The sequence below is a fragment of the Piliocolobus tephrosceles genome, chromosome 11 (assembly GCF_002776525.5).
Source record: "Piliocolobus tephrosceles isolate RC106 chromosome 11, ASM277652v3, whole genome shotgun sequence".
Lineage (NCBI taxonomy): Eukaryota > Metazoa > Chordata > Mammalia > Primates > Cercopithecidae > Piliocolobus > Piliocolobus tephrosceles.
Window position 1 is genome coordinate 55,241,667 of NC_045444.1, and position 25,670 is coordinate 55,267,336.

At 41.6% G+C, this 25,670-nt stretch overlaps 1 protein-coding gene across 1 annotated transcript in view; it reads right to left on the reverse strand.

The window, feature by feature from the left end:
* Positions 1–24,855, reverse strand: part of LRP2 (LDL receptor related protein 2) — a 219,547-nt gene extending 194,692 nt beyond the window's left edge. Inside the window, exon 1 of the mRNA XM_023189698.3 lies at positions 24,648–24,855. Within this exon, the coding sequence (XP_023045466.2) occupies positions 24,648–24,726 (79 nt within the window). The 5' untranslated portion in view covers positions 24,727–24,855. The remainder of the gene's footprint in view (positions 1–24,647) is intronic.
* Between the last annotated feature and the right edge of the window lie 815 nt (positions 24,856–25,670).

Below are 25,670 nucleotides of genomic sequence, written 5' to 3' on the forward strand. Positions count from 1 at the left end.
AGAAAAGAAAAGAAGGAAGGAAGGAAAAAAGAAAGAAAGGAAGGAAGGAAAAAGAAGGGAGGAAGGGAGGGAGGGAGGAAGGGAGAGAGGAAGGAAGGAAAGAAGGAAGGGAGGGAGGAAGGAAGGAAAGAAGGAAGGAAAGGAAAAGAAAAGACAAGACAATATGCATTCCAGAAGGCACACTTTTATAGAGTGCTCATTTGGCCATGTGTTTGTTTACCATCACTGGCTTAACTCAAGAAGTTTCAGTAAATTCGTCCACCTATTGATTCAACTACTGCTACATATGAAATCATTATTTCTCTAAGTATAACAGTCTGTATTTTCCTTCTTCCATTCTGCCCAACATATCTGAAAGTCAACAGCTTTTCCACAGAAGGTTAAGAGAGAAAATCTGGATAGCCAGATGGCTGCATACTACTGGGAAACTACTATAACATTACAGTAGGGCGAGGAAGGGGAAGAGAATGCGAAGACTGCTTAGAAGCCAACTAACTGTCCAGGGTGAAGTCCCTCTAGTCATATACTAGGCGTTCAAACCACTGCTTCACCTCTTACTAACTCTCTGACAGCCATTTTAATTTCTGTGCCTCAATTTCCTCATCTAAAAATGGAGATAATAAGAGCTCTTACTCATAACATTAATATGAGGGTAGAGTGAGGATTATGGGTCTGGCATATTAGTAAGTGTTTAATAAAAACTGATTACTGATACTATTTTTAGGTTAGTGTTTTCTGATCCTTTAAACTCCAAATATTGTCTCCCTCTCAATTCTACAGGCTTTTTTTTGCTTCATAAATATTTGCTTATATAAGAGTTTATATATATACATAGCTCTTCTATATTCATCATCTGCTACCTGGTTGGAAAATCTATTAAAATAACCTAATTATGTAGCTCATTCCCCCAAAAGCTAATTTAACACAGAAATTTGAGTATTTTATTATTACTAAATTTTATTATTACTTTTACTTTACACTATACTCTCTCCTCAACTAAATCTTTCTGATGTCTGAGATTCACAAAAGAACAACATATCCATATTCAAGGTAAAATTGAACTAGAAAAATAAAACTTAATTCACAAAGATAGTCAAGTTTATAGGCACACATCCATTCCACATACTTTCAAAAATATATCATTACTTAGTGAAATAAAGTAACCCTTTGCTAAATTATTTCTCTGGTTGATACTAGCTGTGTTTTTAAGACATTTTCAACAATTATATTTCAAGGGTGTTTAAGAAAGTCAGTAATAATTAAAAAACACATGCTTAACTAAATAACATTAACCAGTTGCCTAAACATAGCTATCTTAATCCAAAGAAGTTGATAGTGGCAATATTTATTGAATCACTGAGTTATACAATGTAGAATTACTAACCCGTTACTAGTATCTATGATTTTAAAATTCTCCTCACTTCACTCTGATAAATTTGGAAATTGTTTCTGACTTGATGACATTTTGAAAAAGGCCAAGCATGGGGGAAACATAGAGACCACATCTCACAAAAGGAAAAGTCCAAAGCTTTTCAAAATGCAGACTGCTAAGGGTGTTGTCCCCATAGCAACCCTTGGGTAAAGGGAATTCCAATATGAAGAAACCAGAGAATAAGCAATTTTAACCTCAAAAGCACAAACTTACGGATACATCTATATGGTATGCATCTGTACTATATAAGGTCAAAGATTAAAAGTGACCTTAAAGTTGAATTCCAGCATTCTTTTAGTGCATATGATATATCTACAATTTCCCATCTCTTAGAGTCATTTAGAATAAGTTTTATCCTTCTTCATATAATAGTTCCTCAAATATTTGGAGAGCTAGCCATTGTTCCCCTATTCTTCTCTTGTCCAAAAGAAATATCTCCAGTTTTTCCATCATTCCCCCATAACATTGTTTCCAGTTTTCTCATCATTCTTGTTTCTCTCTTTCAAATAAGGTTCAAATTTTCTATGCCTTTCCCAAAATGTGGTGCTCAAAGCTGAAGAGAAGATGCCCAGTGTCACCCAACCAGCTTTGGCCAGGATCAGTCGTAGCATACTTTAACATTCATTTCCCTCTTCCTCCTCAGTAATAGAACCCAGCGTTACTCAGGTGAACCATGTGCTGAGCTAAAAAGCTACGTTTTCCAAACTTCAGCCAAATGTGGTCATAGGACTAAGTCTTAATCGATGAGATCAAATGCAAGCAGTAGTGTTGTGTGGGACTTCTGGAAAGTCTCCTTTAAACCGAGAAGGCATGTCCTTCTTTGTCCTTCTGCAGTCCCACTACCTGGCATAAAGAAAGGATGGCTATGGCTATACCAGCCATTTTGGACAATGAGGTGACTTCAGGAATAGGAGTCACCTGCAGAGTACAGTGGAGCCTGAGTCTCTACTGGTATCATGGAAGCACCAGACCAGCCTTCTACTGCTGGTTATATGAGAATTAAATGTTTGTCTTGTGCAAGCCAAATAAAATCCTCTCTGCAACAGGAGCCCAGAGTAGAACATGCCTATTACCTCCCCATCGTGATGGAATTTACTATAACATATGTTGTTCTTTTGACTTTCTATTAAACAAAGATTTCTTGAGTGCCTGCTTATGCCTGACACTGTGCCAGACACAAGAGCCCAGAGGAGCTAGGCATACTCTTAGCATCAGTGGTCCTATTCTATGCCTCTTCCAAAATGTGGTACTCTTCTAGAGGAAGAGATAAAATACATACACAAATGATTGTATCTCATGGCATGATGAGACATGCTACAAGAGAGGTTCAGATAACATTCAGTGGAGATCAAGAAAGGTCCTGTACAGGAAGGTGCATTTAAGCTACAGATAGATGGATCTGAGGGGAGGATATGCCTCACAAAGGAAACAAACTAGAACTGGCACAGAAACAGGGAAGTGCAAGGTCCAAGAAAAAGCCACATTCCTCATCAATGTCACTGGCACGTCTTCAAATGACAAAGATCGTACTTGAGGCAGATTCGCTTTTATGTGAAGTAAAAAAACAAAAATAAAAATAAATTTGCAAGATCTATGACACCCTCTAAAGCCACTAAGTGCCTCCATAGAGTCAATTCAATTCCCCAGGCATTTATGGAGTACCAACTGTTATTTCATCAAATAAGAGTTTCTTCCAATCTGCAAAGCAAAGCCATCCTAATTTTAAACAAATTTCATCCAACATTTTCCATATTTTAAAAAATGCTTGGGCCGGGTGTGGTGGCTCAAGCCTGTAATCCCAGCACTTTGGGAGGCCGAGACGGGCGGATCACGAGGTCAGGAAATCGAGACCATCTTGGCTAACACGGTGAAACCCTGTCTCTACTAAAAAATACAAAAAAACTAGCCAGGCAAGGTGGCGGGCACCTGAAGTCCCAGCTACTCAGGAGGCTGAGGCAGGAGAATGGCGTGAACTCGGGAGGCAGAGCTTGCAGTGAGCCAAGATCCTGCCACTGCACTCCAGCCTGGGCGACAGAGCGAGACTCTGTCCCAAAAAAAAAAAAAAAAAAAAAAATGCTTGAAGGTGATAACTTGTCAATATTCTGCTAAACTGGCAGAAATGTTTCCAGGATGTATATTCTGATATTTAACAAACTATAAAGCACAAAGTAAATGTGGTTCTCCTTTTCCTCTTATTATTGATTAATTTAAATTTACAAGAAAATAAAGCTTGTGGGAAAACAGAGCATTAGAGTTAAATATGCGAGGCCCAGAGCCAAATATCCTACTCTGCCTTAGTTCATTCATTAGTAAAAAGGGGATAGTAATGGTATCTACCTCCCTGGACTGTCATAGAATGAAATGCTATAGCTATGGTGACTATATACCAGGCATATAGTAAGTTTCAGTGTATGACCGCTCTTATTACCAATAGCATCCCTTCCTGCCTCTCTATTCACTTCCTATCAACCAAGATGAGCTCTCAACAGAGGCACTACTGGCATTTGAGCCCAGACAATTCTTTGTAAGTATGGAACTATCCTGTGTATTGCAATGGTTTAGCATTCCTGTCCTCTGCCCTCTAAATGCTGGCAGGGATACTCAGGCATAGTGACAATCAAAAAATGCTACATGTTTCCAAACGTTCCCTGAGGGAGATGAACCAGCTAGGAATCAATGAACTAAAACAAAGAAAATATCACACACCATGCCCAGATGGACAGTAAGCTGGAAACTTTTCAGGCAGGAAAATTAAAAAAAAAAAAACAACAACAACTATTGCATATTTATGGATGTAATTAGCATACACATACATTGAAAAGACATGTCTAATATTCCCAAAAATAAAACATACCAACTTATAAAACAAATAACAGGAATTATCAAAAACAGCAACAAATAAAAGCTTTCTCTTTGTTCCATGGTGACTCTCCTTTTCTCATCACTTCCAGGTGCACAAGTCTAGTTCTGCCCTCATCATCTGTCACCCAGATAATCCCAGTAATCCTCTAACTTAACTAGTCCATCTGCTTTCTCTCATTGCAGCAAGTATTCTTTTTACAAAATGAAAGTCTGATCATTGTACTTCCCAGCTTATATTTCTTCAAAGGCACCAAAATTATCAGCTTGACATACAAAATCCTCCACAGCCCACTCTCCCAGCTCCTTCAAGGCTCAGTTCATATGGCAATCTGTGCGGTCTTCCTTGGCCCTTGGTCCTCTCAGGCCTAGCTGACTACATCACTGCCTCCCAAACTTCTATTATAGACCTCTCACCCTGTAGCACAATTGTTTATTTGCATGTCTTATTCATCTGTGCATGTCAGTTCCTGACAAAATATGCTTGCAATAAATGTGTGTGAAATAAATACATCAGTAATTATTTTAACTATAATTATTAACCAAGTCTAGCTTGACAGCTTTCTCACCTATTGAACATCTCACTACCCTTTTTGTAGTTTCATGAAATAATAAGAAACTCTTACAAGAGAGAAAACTCTTCACTGACTGTGATTCTTACATGCTCTGCCTAAAACCTCTCACAAAATCCAGTGCTCCTCTTCAAGTATAGTCTACCCTGGGCAAATCCTTCTCCTTGCCCAGAGAGGACACATCTGACCTCCACTCAGACCCATGCTTCCATCATTCCTGTTCTCAGAGTTACAGAGACATCATCAGCAAGTTCTGCATAAAACCAAGTTTACAGGAAGCATGCACAGGACACCTAAAATGGAAACACTGGGTCCGCCAAAGTTTGAACTTCTTGGCAACTTGACATTTGGATCTGCTTCTTCAAGACCCGGGAGGTGAAGAACCAAACGTTCTTGGGGGAAGAAAGGCAGGTAGCAAGGCCTGTCTTCTAACAATTTTTGTCTAGTAGTTTCATCTCCTTTAAAAAGCTGTATTTTTGCCCAGCAATTTCTATGGATAGAGAATTTGACAAGTGGTTTCTTTATTTCAGAAAACCACAGCATGGTGGCTGCTCTGCTGCATGACCTAACCAAGAGCTGGTCAACTATGAATCATTTAACATCAGGTTCCCTGTGGGGCCAAATGTTTACTGAATGCTCAGCAAGTGCCAGGAACTTGCATGTTCACAATGTTCTTTAAATATTCCCAGGTACTTGTAAGGTAGAAATTACTAACACCCATTGTATAATCCAGGAAACTGAAGCTCAGAGAGCTTCAGGGGCACACATCTGGAAAGCAGTCAAGCTATGTCTCTGAGCTCTGATTCCAGACTGTGTCCCAGTACCAGAAAGGGTTTGGCCACAGGTTAACTATGTCCAGGGTAGATCCTGCTGAGACTGGAGATCCTTAGGGAAGTTGGGAAGGAGTAGTGGGGGTACGGCCAGGAAGTTTCTATAATAATAGGAAGAGCCCAAAATTTTGCTTGGCAGCCAGAGATTTAAATTTACAACAGTGGCTTTGGTTCAGTTTCACAATTTAGTCTACCCTTAATATCTTAAAAGAAGCCATAGAAATTTTCTCTTTATAAAATGTGAGCATAGCATAGAATTTTTGCAAATACACAAATATTGACTAACTCCTCAAAAGTTATTCAAGATGCCTTCTTGAAGCAACCATAAATAACCCTATATCATCTGTCCTACAGTGAAACTCCTCAGAGAATGCAATGGCATATTCAGGGGCATAGGATATGGTTTTATAATTTTCCAGCTCATATTTCTTTCTTTTTATGATTATTATTATACTTTAAATTCTGGGGTACATGCACAGAACATGCTGGTTTGTTACATAGGTATACACATGCCATGGTGGTTTGCTGCACCCATCAACCCGTCATCTATACTAGGTATTTCTCCTAATGCTATCCCTCCCCTTGCCCCCCGTCCCCAACAGGCCCTGGTGTGTGATGATCCCCTCCCTGTGTCCATGTGTTCTCATTGTTCAACTCCCACTTAGGAGTGAGAACATGAGGTGTTTTGTTTTCTTGTCTTATATTAGTTTGTCCAGCTCATATTTCATTGGAGACAAAGACATGTAAGTTATGTAAGCAGGGAAGAGAATTTTCGATTATAAAGATTCTAAAAAGTAACATTTTAATTGTATATCTGTGTGGTATTTTTAATGCAATCAAGCTTTACAAATGAATGCAATCAATATATCCCAGTATTTTGTGAAATTCCCTCTAAATAAAGCATGTAAGATATCCATTAAAGTTTACTTTTAGCTAAGAGCCAAACCCTGTTTCATTTTATTATACCCCTCATCGAGTTTTAACTTAGAAGAGATAAATAAAACAAGACATTAAGTGACTTAATAATAAAAGCTTATCCTAGAGTGTGTTTCAGGATTACTTTCTACACCCACCCCAACCACTGCTCTCCCTAAATCATTCTTTCAAAATGTGCTGAGATGAAGGGGCAAAGGTATCTAAAGCCTGACTTTTCCTTAAAACCATATATTAAAAGTTTCCCTGGTGTGCTCCTCTCAAACTAAAACTGGCTTATGATTAAGAGTAAGAGTGGCAGGGAGGGAATGAGATGAGAAGGAAACACTCTCTAATTTGTCATCAAAAAAATAAATCAGAAAATAGCCTTTAATCTTAAGAGTACAATTTACTGATTTAGTCATTTATTTACAAAATTGATGGAAATTGTTAACAAGGAGTTAATTGACTTAAGTCACCTGATTACCACAGTTAATTAACCACACTGACTTAATCTTCTTTGAAAACATCAACTAATCATTTCCCAGGTGTCAAGGGGTAAATCGTTAAATAAAAAATAAACCTCTGTCCTCCTCTTCAAGAGAGATTTCTTGAGTGTGTTTTCTTTACGGATTCCAATCTAGCAACAAGCCAAGTGTAGGGAAATTTTGTTCTTACATGGCTATACTGAAAGAGCTGCCATCTTTCCAGAGTTTTTTCTCCGTTATAATGAAGGAAAGGCAGTCTTGCAACCTTACTATGTGTGTCATTTTGAATTACTTCAAAAATGAGCAAGGAACACTGCGTAAATAAAAATGAACAAATAAAAGGCAATGGAGACATTCATCTGGGAAAGTCAGTTTTCAAAAAAGGAACCTAAAAAACACTTTATTGGGAGGGTGTGACTACAAAGGAGTAGCACAAGGGAACTAGTGGGGGTGACTGAACTGTTCTAATCCTGATTGAGGTTGTGGCTACACAAATACATACATGCATTACAATTTACAGAACTGTACACATACACAGCAATTTTAGCCTATGGTAGTTTTTAAAATAAAATAAAGCACTTCATAAAGGCCAATTCTCTTTTTCACAGATAGAAAAATGGAGGTTTGACCACTTGGCCCCACCTCAAAAGGAAAAGAGGGGACGGTCAAAAAAAAAACCGAGCAATGTTAGAAAAACTCAGAAAAATATCCTACATGACTCTTGTTGCTCTTGTTCTGAGTTAGCAGAACCATTGCTTCTCTTCAAAGACAAAACAAAACAAAAAAGTCAATTGTCTTTGATCCACCAATGTGCCCATAGAACAGGAAGGCCCTGGAGGGAACCAAAGTCCCAGGTCACTGTGACAAGTCACATTTAGACCTCCTAAAGGGAAGAAGTAACTACAGCTTTAATAAAACCCCATCCTTCTTCCTATCCCTTTCTCCTTCCTTCAATCACGGCAAAATGCTTGAAAACTAAATCTGGATTACAGTGGGATTTTGTTGCACATATTCACAATCAGCAACAACTATTAAAGACCCTTTTGATTTCCCTTACAGGGAAACGAAAGTGTTCAATACAATATGATCCTTCTTAGCCCAAGTCCCTCTTGGTGCCATGTTCTCTCGTCTGCACTGTTGGGTTTAATTATTTACAGCTAGAAGCATCTAACTTCCACTGTCTTTCAGTTAGTACGTTCAATTTTTAAACCATGCATTTTGTTTTTCACTAGAATCTTAGCTTTCAGTGATTACTTAGCAAATTCTTTCAACACCTCACTGCACCAAATATTAGGGAAGAAGTAAATTCTTATATCAGAAGTGACCTTGAAAAAAAATGCAGAATTTTGGTACATCAAAACCAATCATTTAACAATTGACTTGGGACATGTGTATATTCAACTTTACACATTTGCAAATCCTTTTTTTATTACACAGTAACTTAAAAGAAAAACAGAGCTAGGCACAATGGCACACACCTTAGTCCCAGCTACTCAGGAGAGTGAGGCAGGAGGGTTGTTTGAGCCTAGGAGTTTGAATCCAGCCTGGGCAACATAGTGAGACCCCCATCTCTAAAACATAAAAATTAAAAAAATTTTTTTAAATAGAAAAAAACAGGATTCCCTATAGTAATCATCATGGCCTAGACAAATTATAACTGCCATGTACATTAAAATCCAAGAGTCTCTTCTCAAACTTACCAGGCACTGTTGAATCCCCAAGGAATGGTTGATAGAGTCTTGCAACTGTGTTGCTTTTAAGGACAACTTTTCCTTTTGTTGTAACAACTCAATTTCAATTGCTAACTAGAGGACGGACAGCCACACTGGAAGTTTGTAAGTTCTATCTTTGAGGCCCTCCCAATAGATCACAGCTGAAATTCCCCATAAAGCCATTCTAAGAAAAAGCACAAGCATAATAACCTTTTCTTCCCCAGAAAAGGAAGTTGGCTTATTTTCAAGACTATATCACACCTCTGGTGCCTTCTTTCCCTCTTTCCTCCCCATTAAAACATACCAGCTTTGTGTCTCCTTCTCTCTGAACCTCGCTCTGACAAACATTTACTGTGCATTACTATCTCAATTAACTAGTTTACCCTACAGGAGTGAACATTTCCACGTTGTAATAGTGGTTTCAGGAGGAAAAAATGTCTTACTCTGAAGAACTGACTTTAGTAATGACAGAACAGAGGTCTTTGGCCATAGTGAGAGATACTTTGGGGCCAAGAAGCCTTTAAGCACACCCAGCACACAGGAAACGTCTTCTCCATCTCTACAACAGCAGTCTTCTCTGGGAAGTAAAGAAACTCAGCTCTCACTTGGTTGTTCATTTTTTATTTCAATGACTTTAAATAAGAGAACTTAATCATTTTTTCATTAATAGTGAACAACAACAACTTCGGAAAATCTATGGATGACTGCTGTCCCTACTGGAAGGTTAGAATTGAACTCTCTGATTAGGTAAGGGTCCTTTGAATTAAGAATGGCGTAAACCAGGGAGGCGGAGCTTGCAGTGAGCTGAGATCCGGCCACTGCACTCCAGCCCAGGCCACAGAGCAAGACTCCGTCTCAAAAATAAATAAATAAATAAATAAATAAATAAATAAATAAATAAATAAAAGACATATAATTATAGAGGAAAACAAAAGGTGTTTCCAGATAATGAAATAGTAGTATAGGAGAAACCCAGCAGCAGACAGAAATCAATCTGTACCTAAAAAGTACAGTCTTCTAGTCTTCTAGAAGGAAGTGGAAATATACTCTGTTCAACAGTAAACTGTTTTGGATGTGGTTTATGTTGAGGGACTCTCTCTATACTCTGCAGTACCTAGTTACATCATGCCTAGAGCATGATAAGGCTGTAACATATGTTGAATAAATGAATGAATGAACTGCCAAGAGTAGCATAAAAATGTCCAAAAGCTGGGTTGCAATGGTACCAGCCTCTAAAATGAGGTCAGCTGATCATAATATGAGAAATTAAATGAGGCTTCGTTTGATTACGTAGAGAGGAAATATCTTCCACTTGCTCCAAATCATCAATGGTGGCAACATATGCAAATAAGCGTTCTGGGTTCAAATGTTGGTTCTGCCACTTAGTAAATGAATCACTTTGGGTAAATTACCTCACCTGTCATTGTCTTGGTCCTTTATCCATAAAAGTTTTACTGTTACTACATAAGTAGGTAAACTAATACCTACAAAGCACTTAGGCCAGTGCCTGGTATAGAAAGCACTCAAATAATTTAGTCATTTTTATTGTGGCTTATTTCCCAACTTCTCTACTCATCTCTGTGTGGAACTCCATCATTCTCCTGACTCCAACCTATTTGTTACGTACGGAGTCCTCAAAAGAATGAGGATTGAGATGAGGGAGACTATGCCCAGGAGACAAGTGGCCATGGGTCCTTTTCAGCAGTCAGGGGCCCTCTTGGGCTGTGCCCATTTTTCCTTCATTCATCAGGAACAAGACCCATGAATGTCCTGACTTGACATGTGATGTTCTTTCCACCACAATCCATGCTGCCTCCCTGAGTGGAGAAACCACTCCCCTCTTAAAAGAGGGCCTTTTGTTTGATCAAGGCTGTTTTCACTGTGTCATGGTCTCAGACAGCTTTCTTTTGTATTCTGTTTAAATACAGAATGACAGTCCACTAACATGAAGTCTAAAAACGTTGGCTTATCTTTTTGTAAAAGCTACTGTATCAAATCTGTCCTAAAAATAGCAGAATGACCCATTCTGTATGTACAGGGGAATTCTCGCAGGGTAACCAAGTATCTGGGATGGAAGTTACAAAGAAGGAGGCAGATTCAACTACTCTCAAATGCATTGGGAATCACCAGCAGGGCGGGAGTGGGAGGCATTGGGGTGGAGAAAAGGGGGGAGTCAAATGTAGAGAAACAGCGTTGCTAAGCCACTTGCTTTGATAGAGACAGCAATTTTCCTTTTCCTCCATCAGGACCCTGACTGGGCCTCCAGGGGCCTCGAGGAATTAAGAGCTGGTAGTACCAGGGAATGGTGATGAGCTGAGGATGCCCCTTCTTAGCACTCATGGTGGCATCTGTCCATTCATTTATTCAATGTATATTCATTTATTTAGCCCTTTTCTGGACACTAGGGAAAGTAATGGATAAAAGAGATGAAAATCTCTGCCCTTGAGCCATTTACATCTTAGGGAAAGGAAGATAATAAGTAAAGAAATAAACAAACAATTAAGTTACATACCTTATGTCAGATGGTGGTAAGTGCAATGGAGAAAGTAAATCAGGAAAGAGGAGATCGGGAAAGAATCAGAAAAGGCCACACTGAGAGGGTGGCCTATGAGCAAAGACCTGTAGGAGGAAAGGAAGTAAGTCATGTACCATCTGAGGCAAGAGCACTCAGGAAAAGGGGGAGCAAGCGCAAAGGCCCAGAAGTGCTCATCATGTCAGGGAAAACAAGGATATCACTGTGCCTGGTACACTGTGCCTGGGGAGAGGAGAAGGAAATGAGGTCAGGGAGGTGATGTGAAGGCCAAATGGTTAGGGTCTTGTAGATCATAGTAAGGACTTGGACTGTGATTCTTCATGAGATGGAAAGCAGTGGTACACCCAGAGATGTGCCATGCAGCTTCCCCTTATAGGAAGGACCAGCTACGAGGAAGGACTTTCTTCCTGCAATCAGCTCCTTTGGGTTCTGCCTCAGCTATAGAAAGCTACCTGTCCATGGTCGTGTCCTTCCAGGACAGGCCACATCCAGTGACTAAGCAAGGCCATTTCAGCCTGACACAGGACACTCTAATAGGCAACTCTTGCTCCAGAGCTTCCTCTGGGTTGACCAAGGGCTGCCAGAGTTCAACTTCTTCTTCTGCCCCTCCTGCTTCCTCCCTTTCCCTTCACAGGCATTGATCTTACTAAATATCATATACTCCAAGCTGCATTTCAGTGTCTGTTTTTGGGCAACCCAACTTGTGTATGACAGAAACCATGGAAGCTTTTGAGCAGAGGGGTGCTCTGATCTGACTGATGTTCTAAAAAAGTTGCTACAGCAAGGAAATCAGTATGGAAGTTATTGCAATCATCGAGGCAAGAGACAGCAGTCAGTTGAATCAGGGGGGCAGAAGTGAAGATGGTGAAAAGTAGTTGGATTCTAGATATATTTTGAAGATCAAAACAATGGGATTTTCTAAGAAATTCTATATGGGGTAGAAAAGCAAAAGAAAAGTCAATGTAGAGTACAGTTTGAGGCCTGAGCAAGGATGCGGAAGCCTTTTGCTGAGATGAGAAATTCTACATGGAAAGCAGGTTTGGGCATTAGTGGAGATCATGAGTTCAATTTTGGACATGTTAAGTCTGAGATGACTGTTGGCCAGCAGGTGGACACGTCAAATGAGCAGCTGGATACATGGGTCTAGACTATAGGGTAGTGGTCTCAATTAGATTCATAAATTTGAAAGCTGTCAGCATGTACATGGTAAAGAAGTACGTATGGAGTCCTCAAAAGTATGGGGACTGAGGCCAGGCACAGTGGCTCACGCCTGTAATGCCAGCACTTTGAGAGGCCGAGGGAGGAGGATGACTTGAGGTCAGGAGTTTGAGACCAGCCTGGTCAGCATGGCAAAACCCCATCTCTACAAAAATACACAAATTATCCGGGCATGGTGGTGAGTGCCTGTAATTCCAGCTTACTTGGGAGGCTGAGGCAGGAGAATCGCTTGAACCTGGGAGGCAGAGTTTGCAGTGAAACAAGATCATGCCTCTGCACTCCAGCCTGAGTGACAGAGCGAGACTCCATTAAAAAAAAAACTATGGGGACTGAGATGAGAGATGAGAGAGACTATCCCCAGAGGACAAGTGGCCCTGGGTCCTTTTCAGCAGCCTGGGGCCCTCTTTGGTTGTGCCTATTTTTCCTTCTTTCTTCAGGAACAAGACCCGTGAATGTCCTGACTTGACATGTGATGTTCTTTCCACCACAGTCCGTGCCACCTCCCTGAGTTGGGAAACCACTCCCTGCTTCAAAGAGGGCCATGGGACAGGATGAGGCCACCACGGAGGCAGTGTAGCTAGAGATGAAAACAGGTCAGGGAAATAGAAACAAGCATGAGATACCTGGGGAAGGCGAGCAAGGAAGAAAATAAACCAAGAGAATACAATTTCTTGAAAATCTAATTGTTTTAAGGAGGAAGTCAGGATATACTGTGTCTGATGCTGCTAACCAGTTAAATAAGACCAGAGCTGAAAATAGATCATTGGATTTAACAACATGGAGGTCATGAGTGACTTTGACCAAAAAGAAAAATCTAGCATGGATGGGGACTAAAGCAAAATGGCATAGATTTGAGGAAAAATTGAAAGGTAATTACAGTGGATATAGGCACATCTGTACAAGAATTTTACTGTAAAGTGGAACAGAAAAAATAGAGCGATAGCTAGAAGGTAATGCAGAAGACAGGATTTCATAAAAGAAAGAGGGGACAATTGCAGAGAGGTGAGAGGGAATGGGATCTAGAACATGAATGAAATGGTTGGACTTAAGAGCACGGAACATTCTTCCAGCGTAATAGGAGAAAAGACAGAGGATATAAGTTGAAGTTCAAATGATGATGGCTGAGTTATAGAAGTTTATGGAATTCTCTTCTGGTTGCTTCTATTTTCACAGTTTTAAAAAGCTCACTCTATATCTGAGCAGGTGATGTCAGAGGTTTGAGGAAAGAGGAGAAGACATAAGGAAGCAGGAGAGGCAATGGACAGGCTAGGAAGCAAGTCCTAAGCTTGAGATTGGCTTCATGAATGTCAAGCGAGGCTAGTCAGTATAGTTGTGTTTTTCTCCTGCCATGTTTGGCTACAGAGATGCAGATGTGGAGAATTGGATTTAACCACGATCAGGGTCTTGCCAAGCACAACAGAGCCAGATAAAGGGGCCAAGCTGCTGAGGGTGTATGTAAGCAGGGAAGTGAAATTAATCATGGCCATAAAATATAAGCTGAGGAAGTAAATAGGTGAGGGATTTGAGGGACGGTGAAGAGGCGGTAGGATCAACAAACTGTAAGTCCCAATGAGGTCAACAAATGGTTGAGGCTAGGATACAAAGGAAATGAGCTATGAAGTTTTTCAATATTCCCGTTGCAAACATGGAACAGACAGCTTCTCTAGAAGCCAGTGGGCTGTGAGAGCGGTGCTCTGAGATGAATTCCTGACATAGGTGAGAAAAGATTAGAAGACCTGCAACAGTTATTTACCTCAATGAATCTAATGAATCTAATGTTCTTAGGAGGGTCTGGGGAGAACTTCAAAGGTGACCAAGGTAAGAGCAAAACATAACAATTAAGACACAAACAGTGGCACATTTAGGGAGAGGTTCAGGACCTGCCACGCTGGCCAAAAATGGAGGTGGCCAGGAATGAGGGCAGTACTTCATGTCACCCTCAGACTTAAAAGAGTCCTGTCCTTGTTGTAGCTACCTTGTAACATTCCCATCCAAAAGAAAGAGATTAACAGAGTATATTTAACCGCCACTGAAGAAATTTGCTGTGGCAAGTCAGTTCATCTGTAATTCTGTTTACAAAACTGAAAAATGAGAGGGTACCTAGATTAGACATTCCCAAAATTTGTCCAGCCCTCATAATCACCTGGAAACTTTTAAAAATACAGATTTGCCACATTTTCTTTATCTAGTCTATCATTGATGGGCATTTGGGTTGGTTGTGGCACATATACATCATGGAATAATATGCAGCCATAAAAAATAATGAGTTCATGTCCTTTGCAGGGACATGAATGATGCTGGAAGCCATCATTCTCAGCAAATAACATAGGAACATAGGAACAGAAAACCAAACACCGCATGTTCTCACTCATAAGTGGGAGCTGAACAATGAGAACACATGGTTACAGGGAGGGGAACATCACACACAGAGAGGGGAACATCACACACCAGGGCCTATCAGGGGGTGGGGGTAAAGGGGAGGGAGAGCATTAGGACAAATACCTAATGCATGTGGGGCTTAAAACCTAGATGAAAGGTTGGTAGGTACAGCAAACCACCATGGCACATGTATACCTATGTAACAAACCTGCACGTTCTGCATATGTATCCCAGAACTGAAAGTAAAATAAAGTAAAATTTTTAAAAATGCAGATTTTCATACCTCTGCTTTAGTAAGAGTGGGTTTTAAGAATCTATATTCTTTTTTAAGTTCTTCAGGTGATTTTGATGATATGCCAAGTTTGGGGAGCTAGCTGACTTTATCTAGGGTCCTTAGAAATTATAACAATCTGTAAGTTATTGTGATGAAATAATACTTTCGAGAACATAACTAAAACCTTCTCAAAGTTGGATTTCCCTAGATAGGATCAAGGAAACATGTAGCCCCATTTGCCCTGGCAGCCATATCAGAATCATATGGAAAGCCAGACTACACACAAAGGTGAAACTTAGAGGGGAGTAGGGTCAAGGAAAACACAAAGAAAGAAAACTGGAACCCTGACTGCACCTCGCCTGAACCCCACTCTCCCTCAGTATTTTTTACTCACATAAGCCAACAAATACCCTTTATTGTGTAGGCCATTTTGAGTTGGGTTTCTGTTTCTTGCAACAAAAAGTATCCTCCATACCCTTCCCCACATCAAAATTAAACCATGCTAGCATGTATCACCTCCCTTCTAGTGAGATTAAAATGTGGGTAGGATTGCCATATTTCTGATAAAATACTTTCATTCTTAAATTCAACTTTAAGAATTCCCTGATAAAATAAATGATTTTGGCCGGGCATGGTGGCTAGCGCCTATAATCCCAGCACTTTGGGAGGCTGAGGCGGGAGGATCATTTGAGCTCAGGGGTTTGAGGCCAGCCTGAACAATATGGAGAAACCCAGTCTCTGCAAAAAATATAGAAATTAACTGTGCATGGTGGTATGTGTCTGTAGTCCCAGCTTCTTGGGGGGCTAAGCCAAGAGGATCGCTTCAGCCTGGGAAGTTGAGGCTGTAGGGAGTCATGCTTACATCACTGCACTCCAGCCTGGGTGATAAAGTAAGACCCTGTCCAGCCTGGGTGATAAAGTGAGACCTTGTCTCAAAAAATAAAGATAACGATTTTGATTTTTTCAACCTTTACTCAGGAAATTTTCTCCTTGTTAATGACATAAAAACCAAAGAACTGGGCCCAAAGTGACAGGCAAATCACTGACACTATAAGACAGAATATTTTTATATAGGAATTCAAGAATGTCCAGCATAACAGAAGTGTAGCTACTTTCCTTTTTGTCTTTTTCAGGTTTCCTCAACACCTTCAAAAGTACATATGCTGTTACTTAATGTGAATCAGTAGATCAGTGAGGAAAGACTTATTTTCAAAGTTACTAGGAATCTTCATGTGTTATTGGCTGATAGGACATAAATTTAAAGGAGACCTTGGATATTGCTTACAAACTTGGATCTCAAGATCTGGACAATAAATGCACCATTGTATCCATGGTAACAGTGGCTCAACTATTCAATGCACAGAATGGTAATTACATTTCCTCCTTTCATTCATTTCTCACTGTTTCCAGTAACCTTGGGGTCAGGCATGACCTGAGGGCTAATGACCAAAAGTGAAACTTCAAATTGTCTAATCTGTCATTATCTAGGAAAGTCTTACATTTCTTTGCACTGAATTTCAGTGCTATCCTAAATCAGAAGTGCCCTAATATAAAAGTTAGCCATCTTACTTTTAGAATGATAATATCTCCATTTTCTCAGCAAATGTGATTAGAGGTAAGACTTCAATTAGAGACCAACAAAGTAATCATCAGCAAAGAGTACATATATCTGGCATTTCTGAACTAATCCAATAAGGTATGATGGATACCTGTTCTACCATTTATGAAAGAAGTCCGTAGGCGAAGTGCTAAGGACACTCAGGTATGCACCAAGATGTATTCTGTCTCCACAGAAGCATCTTAAACTGTCTCTAAACTCTTTGAACTTCTTTCTCTCTACCCTATCCTTATAGCCAAGGACTAGTGCTTGGAAAAGGGACAAAGTCTTAGGAACATAAACATTGGAGTGAAGTAAATTGGAAAAGGAGCACGAGCCTAAGATTCACCAAAAAAAAAAAAAAAAAATGAAATACTACACTGGACTCAAGGGATCTTGTAGTCTGATCTCTCAGCTTATTTTCCAGAACTTTCCTGTCTATCACAAAGCTCTGCTCCAAATAAGAAAACTTTAGGATCCAAATAAACCTTCTAAAAGTCCTTCTTTCTCCTGTTCTCCTTCTAAACTTAAAGTTGCAACATGGTCACATGGGCACAGATCACCATGTCTTTTTCCTTAATGTTTCCAATACTTTTCTCCTTTCAATTCTGTAAGTTACCCCAGGGCTGCCAGCTCTTGAGAAATTTCTGTAGCTGTTTCAAGTGTGTCTTCACATATAAAATGAAAATAACATCATCAGTCAATTTTATCTGATAAGGTATACTGGACACTTCATATTTTTGCATCCCAGCATCTGGTCACCATTCTCCCAATAATTACCCCCATTTCTCTCTGGACTCTACCCCTTAGTACATGATCTCAAAGACTGAGAATATAGCCCAGGCTTAAGCCATGGGAACACAGCATGACCCAGGATTCAGTGGTTGGTTCTTCAATGAGCTTATGACCTAAGCAGAGCCCCTGAGATGCAACTGAAACCTTTGCTGGGAATAGTTAAGATAAAAACTCTTATTCTTTCCCAGTGGACATGATCTGATAGGAGGTGGCTACAGAGCCACTGACAGCCACTTTACATCAAAAGAGAACATGTTTAAGAATGGAGTCATCTCAGAACCAGGAGATGGAAAGAAAAACAAGATTGGCATGACATAGTTTGAGCCTCTATTTTTTGTTAGGTTGAACCAAATGAAATTGCCAATATTTGACTATTTCTGCGCAGGAAAAAAATCAATCTCAAATGGATCAACCTAATTATCTGTATCTTTTCAACTATGTATTTATTTTCTTTGAGACAAGGTCTCACTCTATCGCTGAGGCTGGAGTGCAGTGGCGCGATCACAGCTCACTGCAGCCTCAACCTCCTGGGCTCAAGGGATCATCTCACCTCAGCCTCCCAAGTAGCTGGGACCACAAGGACACACCATCATGCCTGGCTAATATTTTGTACTTTTTGTAGAGATAGAGTCTCACTATGTTGCCCAGGCTGGTCTCAAACTCCTGGGCTCAAGCAATCCACTCACCTCAGACTCCCAAAGTGCTGAGATTTATAGGCATGAGCCACTACACCCACCCTCAACTATGTATTTCAATAAATTTCCTTTTTGGCTTCAGGCAGTTTAACTTGGTTTTGTGACATTCACAAACATAACAGTACTTGAATAATATGTGAAGTTGTGGTAGCCACTATAAGGATGTAACAACGTGCACAGATGCATCATTCACAGACCCACTTGTAAATAAGATACCAAAATACTGCAATACCTTCCTCCCCTCAAGTTTGGCAAAAGTAAAATTCTCATAAAGGGTAATAATGATGAATGGAAATATACATCAGACTTCACACTTTATTAAACATTTCACATTCATTGCCTCTGCATAACCACCCCGTGAGGTAGATATATGCCCATTTTACAGATAAGAAAACTGCCCCAGAGCACCCAGAGTGTGTGGTACTGGATTTCCCAGATCATAAAGGGCAAAGCTAGGCATCAAACCAAGATCCTCTAACTTCAAAATCACAAGCCCTTCCCACTTCATCTCAAAATGCTGTAACTGTCAAGAAATTACTTAGGAAACATTTGCATTAGGAACATATGAAGAACCACTGAAATGCTCTTGACATTTCAAAACAACTGCTATTTGATCATTAACAAGAAGCATCCCAAAACTCTGTTGCTGAAACATCTCCAATTTTTCTAATGCTGGTGAGATCGTGGGCAGGGTTATTAGGAATGAGTCAATGACTATTTCAGAATCTTAAATACAAAACTGCAGTCCATTTTAATTGTGAGATATCTAGACACCTCTTTTCAGTTCTCATCTACCTTAATCTTTCTATAGTATTGATACTATTGACTCATCAGCACACTGTTGATATTTAATAAATATTCATGGAAAAAATAAAATAAACATTCACAGAATACACAATAGTGGTAAAATTTTTTTAATTACTCAAGACTATAAAGTTAATAGGATATGATAGAACCATTTGATTTATACCAAAGGTTCCATTGAGCTTATTTTTTCCATGCTAGAATAGGGCTTCACAATGAGTACTTTTTTAGTTGCTCTAGATTCATGCAATCAACCTTGAGAACCCCTTTCCTATCCATTCAACACTCTTTCATAAGCATCTTCTATTTTCTTTTCTTTTTTTTTCTTTTTTTAATTTATTTTTATTTTATTTTGTTTATTTATTTACTTTGAGACGGATTTTTGCTCTGTCGCCCAGGCTGGAGTGCAGTGGCACAATCTCAGCTCACTGCAACCTCTGCCTCCCGGGTTCAAGCAATCCTCCTGCCTCAGCCTCCCGAGTAGCTGGGATTACAGGCACGCATCACTACACCCAGCTAATTTTTGTATTTTAAATAGAAATGGGGTTTCACCATGTTGGCCAGGCTGGTCTCCATCTCCTGACCTCATGATCCTCCCGCCTCAGCCTCCCAAAGTGCTGGGATTACAGGCATGAACTTTCTACTTACCTTGTTCTAGCTACTAGGACTTAACAGAAACTTCAAAGCCAGTATGACAATGCACTCGCTTCTGATTACACAGGAAGTACATCTAGGATCTTGGTATCATTATTTCTACATGGAAATTTTAAATTTTAATTTAAAACTTTTTAAAACCTGTCAGTGTTCTTACAGTACCTGACTAGAGAACATGAGCAATAATTATGACCTAATAATTACCTTTAGTAAGACAGAAAACCTAGTCTTACAGCAGCCTGCACTACAAAACCCAAAGATCTTCAGGAATGTGCTTTGATGGCTCAAGAATTTGAAAAATGGATCTGGAGGTATGGTCTTTGGGAGTAGGGGCACTGACATGGCATCAGTTCTGGACCAGGCTGAAAGCACATGGTACATGGTTGTAATAACCTACCACAGGATTCCTCTTTGACCTGGGACAGGTAACCCATCCAGTTGTTTAAGATTCACCTGCTCATCAGACTGTGCCTTATCTGGTAAGTCAGGATTCCAAAAGGAATCTAGAAATCTCAACCAACCAAACAGGCTGGGGACATTCAGAAGGCATGAATCTAAATAGGGATACTCAGAAGGCATGAATCTAAAAGGTGGTCCACTGCAAATTTATATGTTAGCTCTATCACAGGCTACATGTCCTTCGGCAAGAAACCTATTAACCGCCTTCCCTTTCATCCTCTCAGCCCCTTTCTTTTCCCTCCTGGGCTAAATGTTTATCTGTAAGGAAAAAAAATGCAAGCAGACCAGTTGATATCTAAGGTTCCCTCCAGCTGTAAGAAGTCTGAGTTTCTATTAAAATGAGACAGGTGCATGACTGAAGGGAGTTCAGGCAGAAATCTCATGAAGACTGGTAAAGAGAAACTTTTTCACATAGAGAAAGAGGAGCCAACAACTGTGAAATGAAAGCAGCAGTGAGGTTCCAGAGTTGTGATGGAATAAAAACAATACATGTTTGCTATTGTCCCCACAATCCTTTTAAACATATAAACTTCTTGTGAAGATGCAATTGTCATAAAAGCTGATACAAGCTCTTAAAAACATTACCGCATTTTTATTGGATTAAAGAATATAATGTTGGGCCAGGTAAGGTGGCTCCTGCCTGTAACCTCAGCACTTTGGGAAGCAGAGGTAGGAGGATCATTTGAGGCCAAGAGTTCGAGAGCAGCCTGGGCAACACAATGAGACCCCATTTCTATTTTTGAAAAATAAGTTTTTTAACTTAATAAATAGAATGCAACTTTGTTTAAGGCCAATAATATTTTCTCAAAAAAAAGAAAAAAGAAAAAGGAAAAACTTCCAATCACATGCTAGGGTCTGAGAAGTCTTCAGAGAACTGTTAGTGAAAAAATGCTTAAAGAAGACTTTCCTATGTATACTTGAAAATTGGAAATATGAATAGGAAGCAAAACAATATGTTACTTTAAGTGTTGATAAATATAATAAAAATATTATATTTTTGGATTATTTTCTAGTATATTTTCACTGTCTATACACTTTACACCATGCTAAGCACTTGGCATATTTTATCTTGGCATATTTTATCTCTTTATGCTTACAAGATGTCATTGGGTGAATTCTCTTATTATCTTGTCAATTTTGCAGATAAGCCATCTGAGCTATGCAAAGTTGGTTGACTTTCTCAAGGTGACACAGCTAGAAAGTGGTAAAGCCATTGTTGGAACTCAAACAGCTTGACTCAGAGTTCAGGCTCTCCAAAATGTTTTTTCTTGAAAAGCATTACACAAAAGATAAGGAAAATGCAGATGTGGTATGATTTTTCTCAAAGACTAAACATAGACTACTCAGAACCTTTTTTTTCTTTCCTCCAATTTTTAGTGATGTGAAGTTTGCCATGGCAGCCTACCTAAAATGTAGTGCTTAAATAAAAGCTCTTACAATCTCATTGGATTTTACTTCATATATCAAGTCAGGATCATTACAACCGGATTCTACAAATCTCAACATATCAGGCTGAGGACATTCAGAGGAAATGCATCTTAAAATGATCAAGTAGGAAGACTGGGAATGAGGAAACTTGGGTTCAATTCTTAGAAACCTGAGGAGAGATTCTGGAAAAAGATCCACAGTTATGAAGCAGCAGGTGGTAAGGAGTTGCATATTGCCCCTCAGTTTCTTTAGGAACCTCACACATGGACAGTAACTTAGGGAGCATGACATTTTTTGTACAAAAGAAAAAAGAAATTGGGCCAGGCGCAGTGACTCACGTCTGTAATCCTAGCACTCTGGGAGGCCGAGGTGGGCAGATCACTTGAGGTCAGGAGTTCAAGACCAGCCTGGCCAACATAGCAAAACCCTGTCTCTACTAAAAATACAAAATATTAGCCGGGCATAGTGCCCAGGGCTTGTAGTCCCAGCTACTTGGGAGGCTGAGGTGTGAGGATCGCTTGAACCCGGGAGGCAGAGGTTGCAGTGAGCCGAGATTGCACACTGCACTCCAGCCTGGGTGACAAAGCGAGACTCGGTGTCTCTCAGACAAAAAAAAAAAAAAGAGAGAGAGAGAGACAGAGAGAGAGAGATCATATACTGTGTACTGTAGCAATTACAGACTCTGAATTCAGAATCCCTTGAGTTTGCCATTTTCTAGCAGTATGAACTGAGACAAATTACAGAATTGCTCTGTGCCTCCACTTTCTCATCTGTAAAACAGTGATAATAAGAGTACTTACTTCCAAGGGATATTATGAAGATTAATTGAGTCAATAAGTATATTGCCGGGCGCAGTGGCTCAAGCCTGTAATCCCAGCACTTTGGGAGGCCAAGGCGGGCGGATCACGAGGTCAGGAGATCGAGACCATCCTGGCTAACATGGTGAAACCCCGTCTCTACTATAAAATACAAAAAAACTAGCCGGGCGAGGTGGCAGGCGCCTGTAGTCCCAGCTACTCGGGGGGCTGAGGCAGGAGAATGGCGTGAACCCGGGAGGCGGAGCTTGCAGTGAGCTGAGATCCGGCCACTGCACTCCAGCCCGGGCCACAGAGCGAGACTCCGTCTCAAAAAAAAAAAAAAAAGTATAAAGTGCTTAGAACAAAGCCTGCAACATATATGTGTATGATGGGTTACTATTACTATACACATTATTATTATATATTATTATCATAGAATGGAAGATGGATGGTGCAAAAAACTATCAAGAAGAGTAGGTATTGGTTATTTAGTGACTAAACCATCAACCCAGGAAAAAGAGTATCTGTTTTGGTTATACAAGGACATAGATGAATCAAGTTAAGATTTCCTTTTGCCAGGCACTGACAGGAACATATAGTAAATCCTATAGCTATATATAGGACATGAGATATAACCCTAAGCATTGTGCAAACTCTGCACAATAGTAATAAAACTCTCTTTCTGTGTTACCAACACTGAGAAAGGGTGTTCAAAGGAAGATTATTAATGATCTCTCCCTGCCTCTCCTGCCTTTCCGAAGACTTTTGCAAGACCCGTGGGGTTTGTTAGCGTTTCCAAACTTCTTCCCAGGAAGTCTGAAATGGGTGCTGCTAGGAGTTGCTGTATAATTACTTACTTGATTCCCTCTAAGGAGCTTACGCTAAGAATTGAGGAAAGAAAGCAGATTAACCATTTGAATACATGCCACGGCCCATCCACAAGCCCTCCCCTCACTCCTCCGTAAATGGGGGCTTCCACATTCCCCACCCGTCAACCCCAATATGTGATCCAGGAAAATCAATTTATTGCTTTGGCTAATCCTACAACAATAGGGGTTTCATTTTCATTGTAGGGCAATTAAGTTGTCCGACGGGAGGGAAGGAGCAGGAGGGGAAAGGGGGGACTCTCCCATCCCCACAGACAGATTAGTCCCCGCGGTGGCAGCAGCGTCCCCTCTGTCTGTCTGGTGGTCGGTCACACGCAGCTCCTGGCTGCTACCTAGCAACGCAAAGCCAGGGGGAGAGCTCGCCGGTTCCAGCCTCCTCCTCGCCCTTCCCATTCATCCTCGGTCGGGTCTCGGTCTCTCTCTCTCTCTCTCTTCCCCCGCCCCGGTCGTTCTCTCTCCCCTCCTTCTTTCCTTATTCCTCTATATTTGCTTTTCCTCTTCCCTTCTTACTATTTTTATTCTCTCCGTTTCTTTCTCCCTCTCTTTCCCTCTTCTCTGTTTCTGTTAAAACATAAACTCTCGGACAACTTGAGAGAAGTTTAAAGCACTTCATACCAAAAACTATCTGCATTCGATCCCCAAAACTCTGGCCATGCAGACGGGCCCCATTCATCAACACAAAAGCCCCCAGCTCCCAGCTGGAAAAGAAAACTTCAAGAAAAGACTCCAGTCCCTCAGCCGCTCTCTCGGCCAATCCCACCTCCCGGCCTTATCTTGGCTCGTAAATGATCTGTACGGTGAGAGCGGTCTCTGGGGGTCACCGCGGGACCAAGTTTCACCAGTGGTGGGAGGGGTGCTCTGGCCCGCGGGCCCTGGGCGCGCGAAGGGATCCCGGGAGGGGCGCTGCAGGTGGAATGCTGCGCTCGGAGCAGAGCCCGGGACCGCGCCGCCCAGGAGAGAACTCCGCTTGGGAGGGCAGGCTGCAAACTGCAGAGAACCTCGTTCTCCCGTAAAGTGCTTCCCAGGAGAGTCGGACAAACGCCCGTGGGAACAAAGACAGGGTCTCCGTGGGGTGCACTGTCACCGAAACTGGCGGAGCTGCTTTCTCAAGTTTGCTGCGGTTCAGTTCGTGGTGAGCGAAGGAGGGGCGCTCCCGCTCCGGGTTCGCAAAGCAACCTGAGCGCCCCACCGGGAGCAGCTCCCGCGCCTCCGCCCCGCCCTAGCCTCTGCCTGGCCGCGCTCCCCTCGGGTCTCCCGCGGACCCGACCCTGCCACAGCCGGGGAAGTGGGCGCTCCACGAGAGGCTCCGGCCGGGGGCTTACCTTGGCCACTGGCCGGCGCTAGGCAGGCGACGAGAGCCAGGAGCAGCGTGCACGCCACTGCCGCCGGCCCGCGATCCATCCCCGCGACGGTCCCCGGCCTCGCCGTTCCTTCCCCGGGAGGTGGGCGCGCGTAGCACACCGCACCGGCAGCGCCTCTGCTAGCGAACGCTCCTTTAGGTCTGCACCTCCGCCAGCTCCTAGTGACCAAAAGCCTGCCCCCGCGCCCGAGGCATCCCGTTTTCTACCCGCGCCAGTCCCCACCCTCCAGACAGTGCATAAAGCCCTTTAGACCCGACCGCCCCGGAACAAGCATGCGGGAATCCAGCGGGCAGGCCCCCTGCCGCCCGGCCCGCCCCCTGCACTTTGCAGCGCGGGGAGGAGTGGGTACTCGAACACACGCGCGCTCACACATGGACACTCCACAGGCATGTGCACACTCACACACGCACTCATACAGCCGCATGCACTCCTAAGTGTCACACCAACTGACACAGATTCACAGATTCACTCATACACGCCCGTCACACACGCGCGCACATTCCACAGTCACACTTCCACGCCAACATACGTAGTCCCCTTTAAGCATGCATACACGAGCACGCTCCGATGCGCACACTCTCACAGGCACACTCACACGTGCACACGCCCTGCCCTCGCCTCTCCGCAGGGTTCGCCCCGCAGAGAAGCCGGCGAGGCGGCTCACGGGGAAATCTGCACGGACGCAGTTTTACTAAATGAGCAATGGAAAGGAATGGACGAGGAGGAAAGTCAAGAATAGAGAAGAGAAAGAAAAAATAAGAAATGAAAAAGGAAAGAAAAACCAGACAAGTGGAAATGAAGGAAAGAGAAAGAAAGGGAAAGAGGCGGAGGTAGGGAAGGGAAGGAGTAAAGAGCCTGCTGGATGGAGTTCTGTGACCTTCATTCCTGACCTGAACTCTCTAGGCTCCTTCGGATATCCTGGTTTCCCCTGATAGGATACAGGCTGCTGAGATGGGGTGCTCTGTGTTTTTACAAATTAGAGAG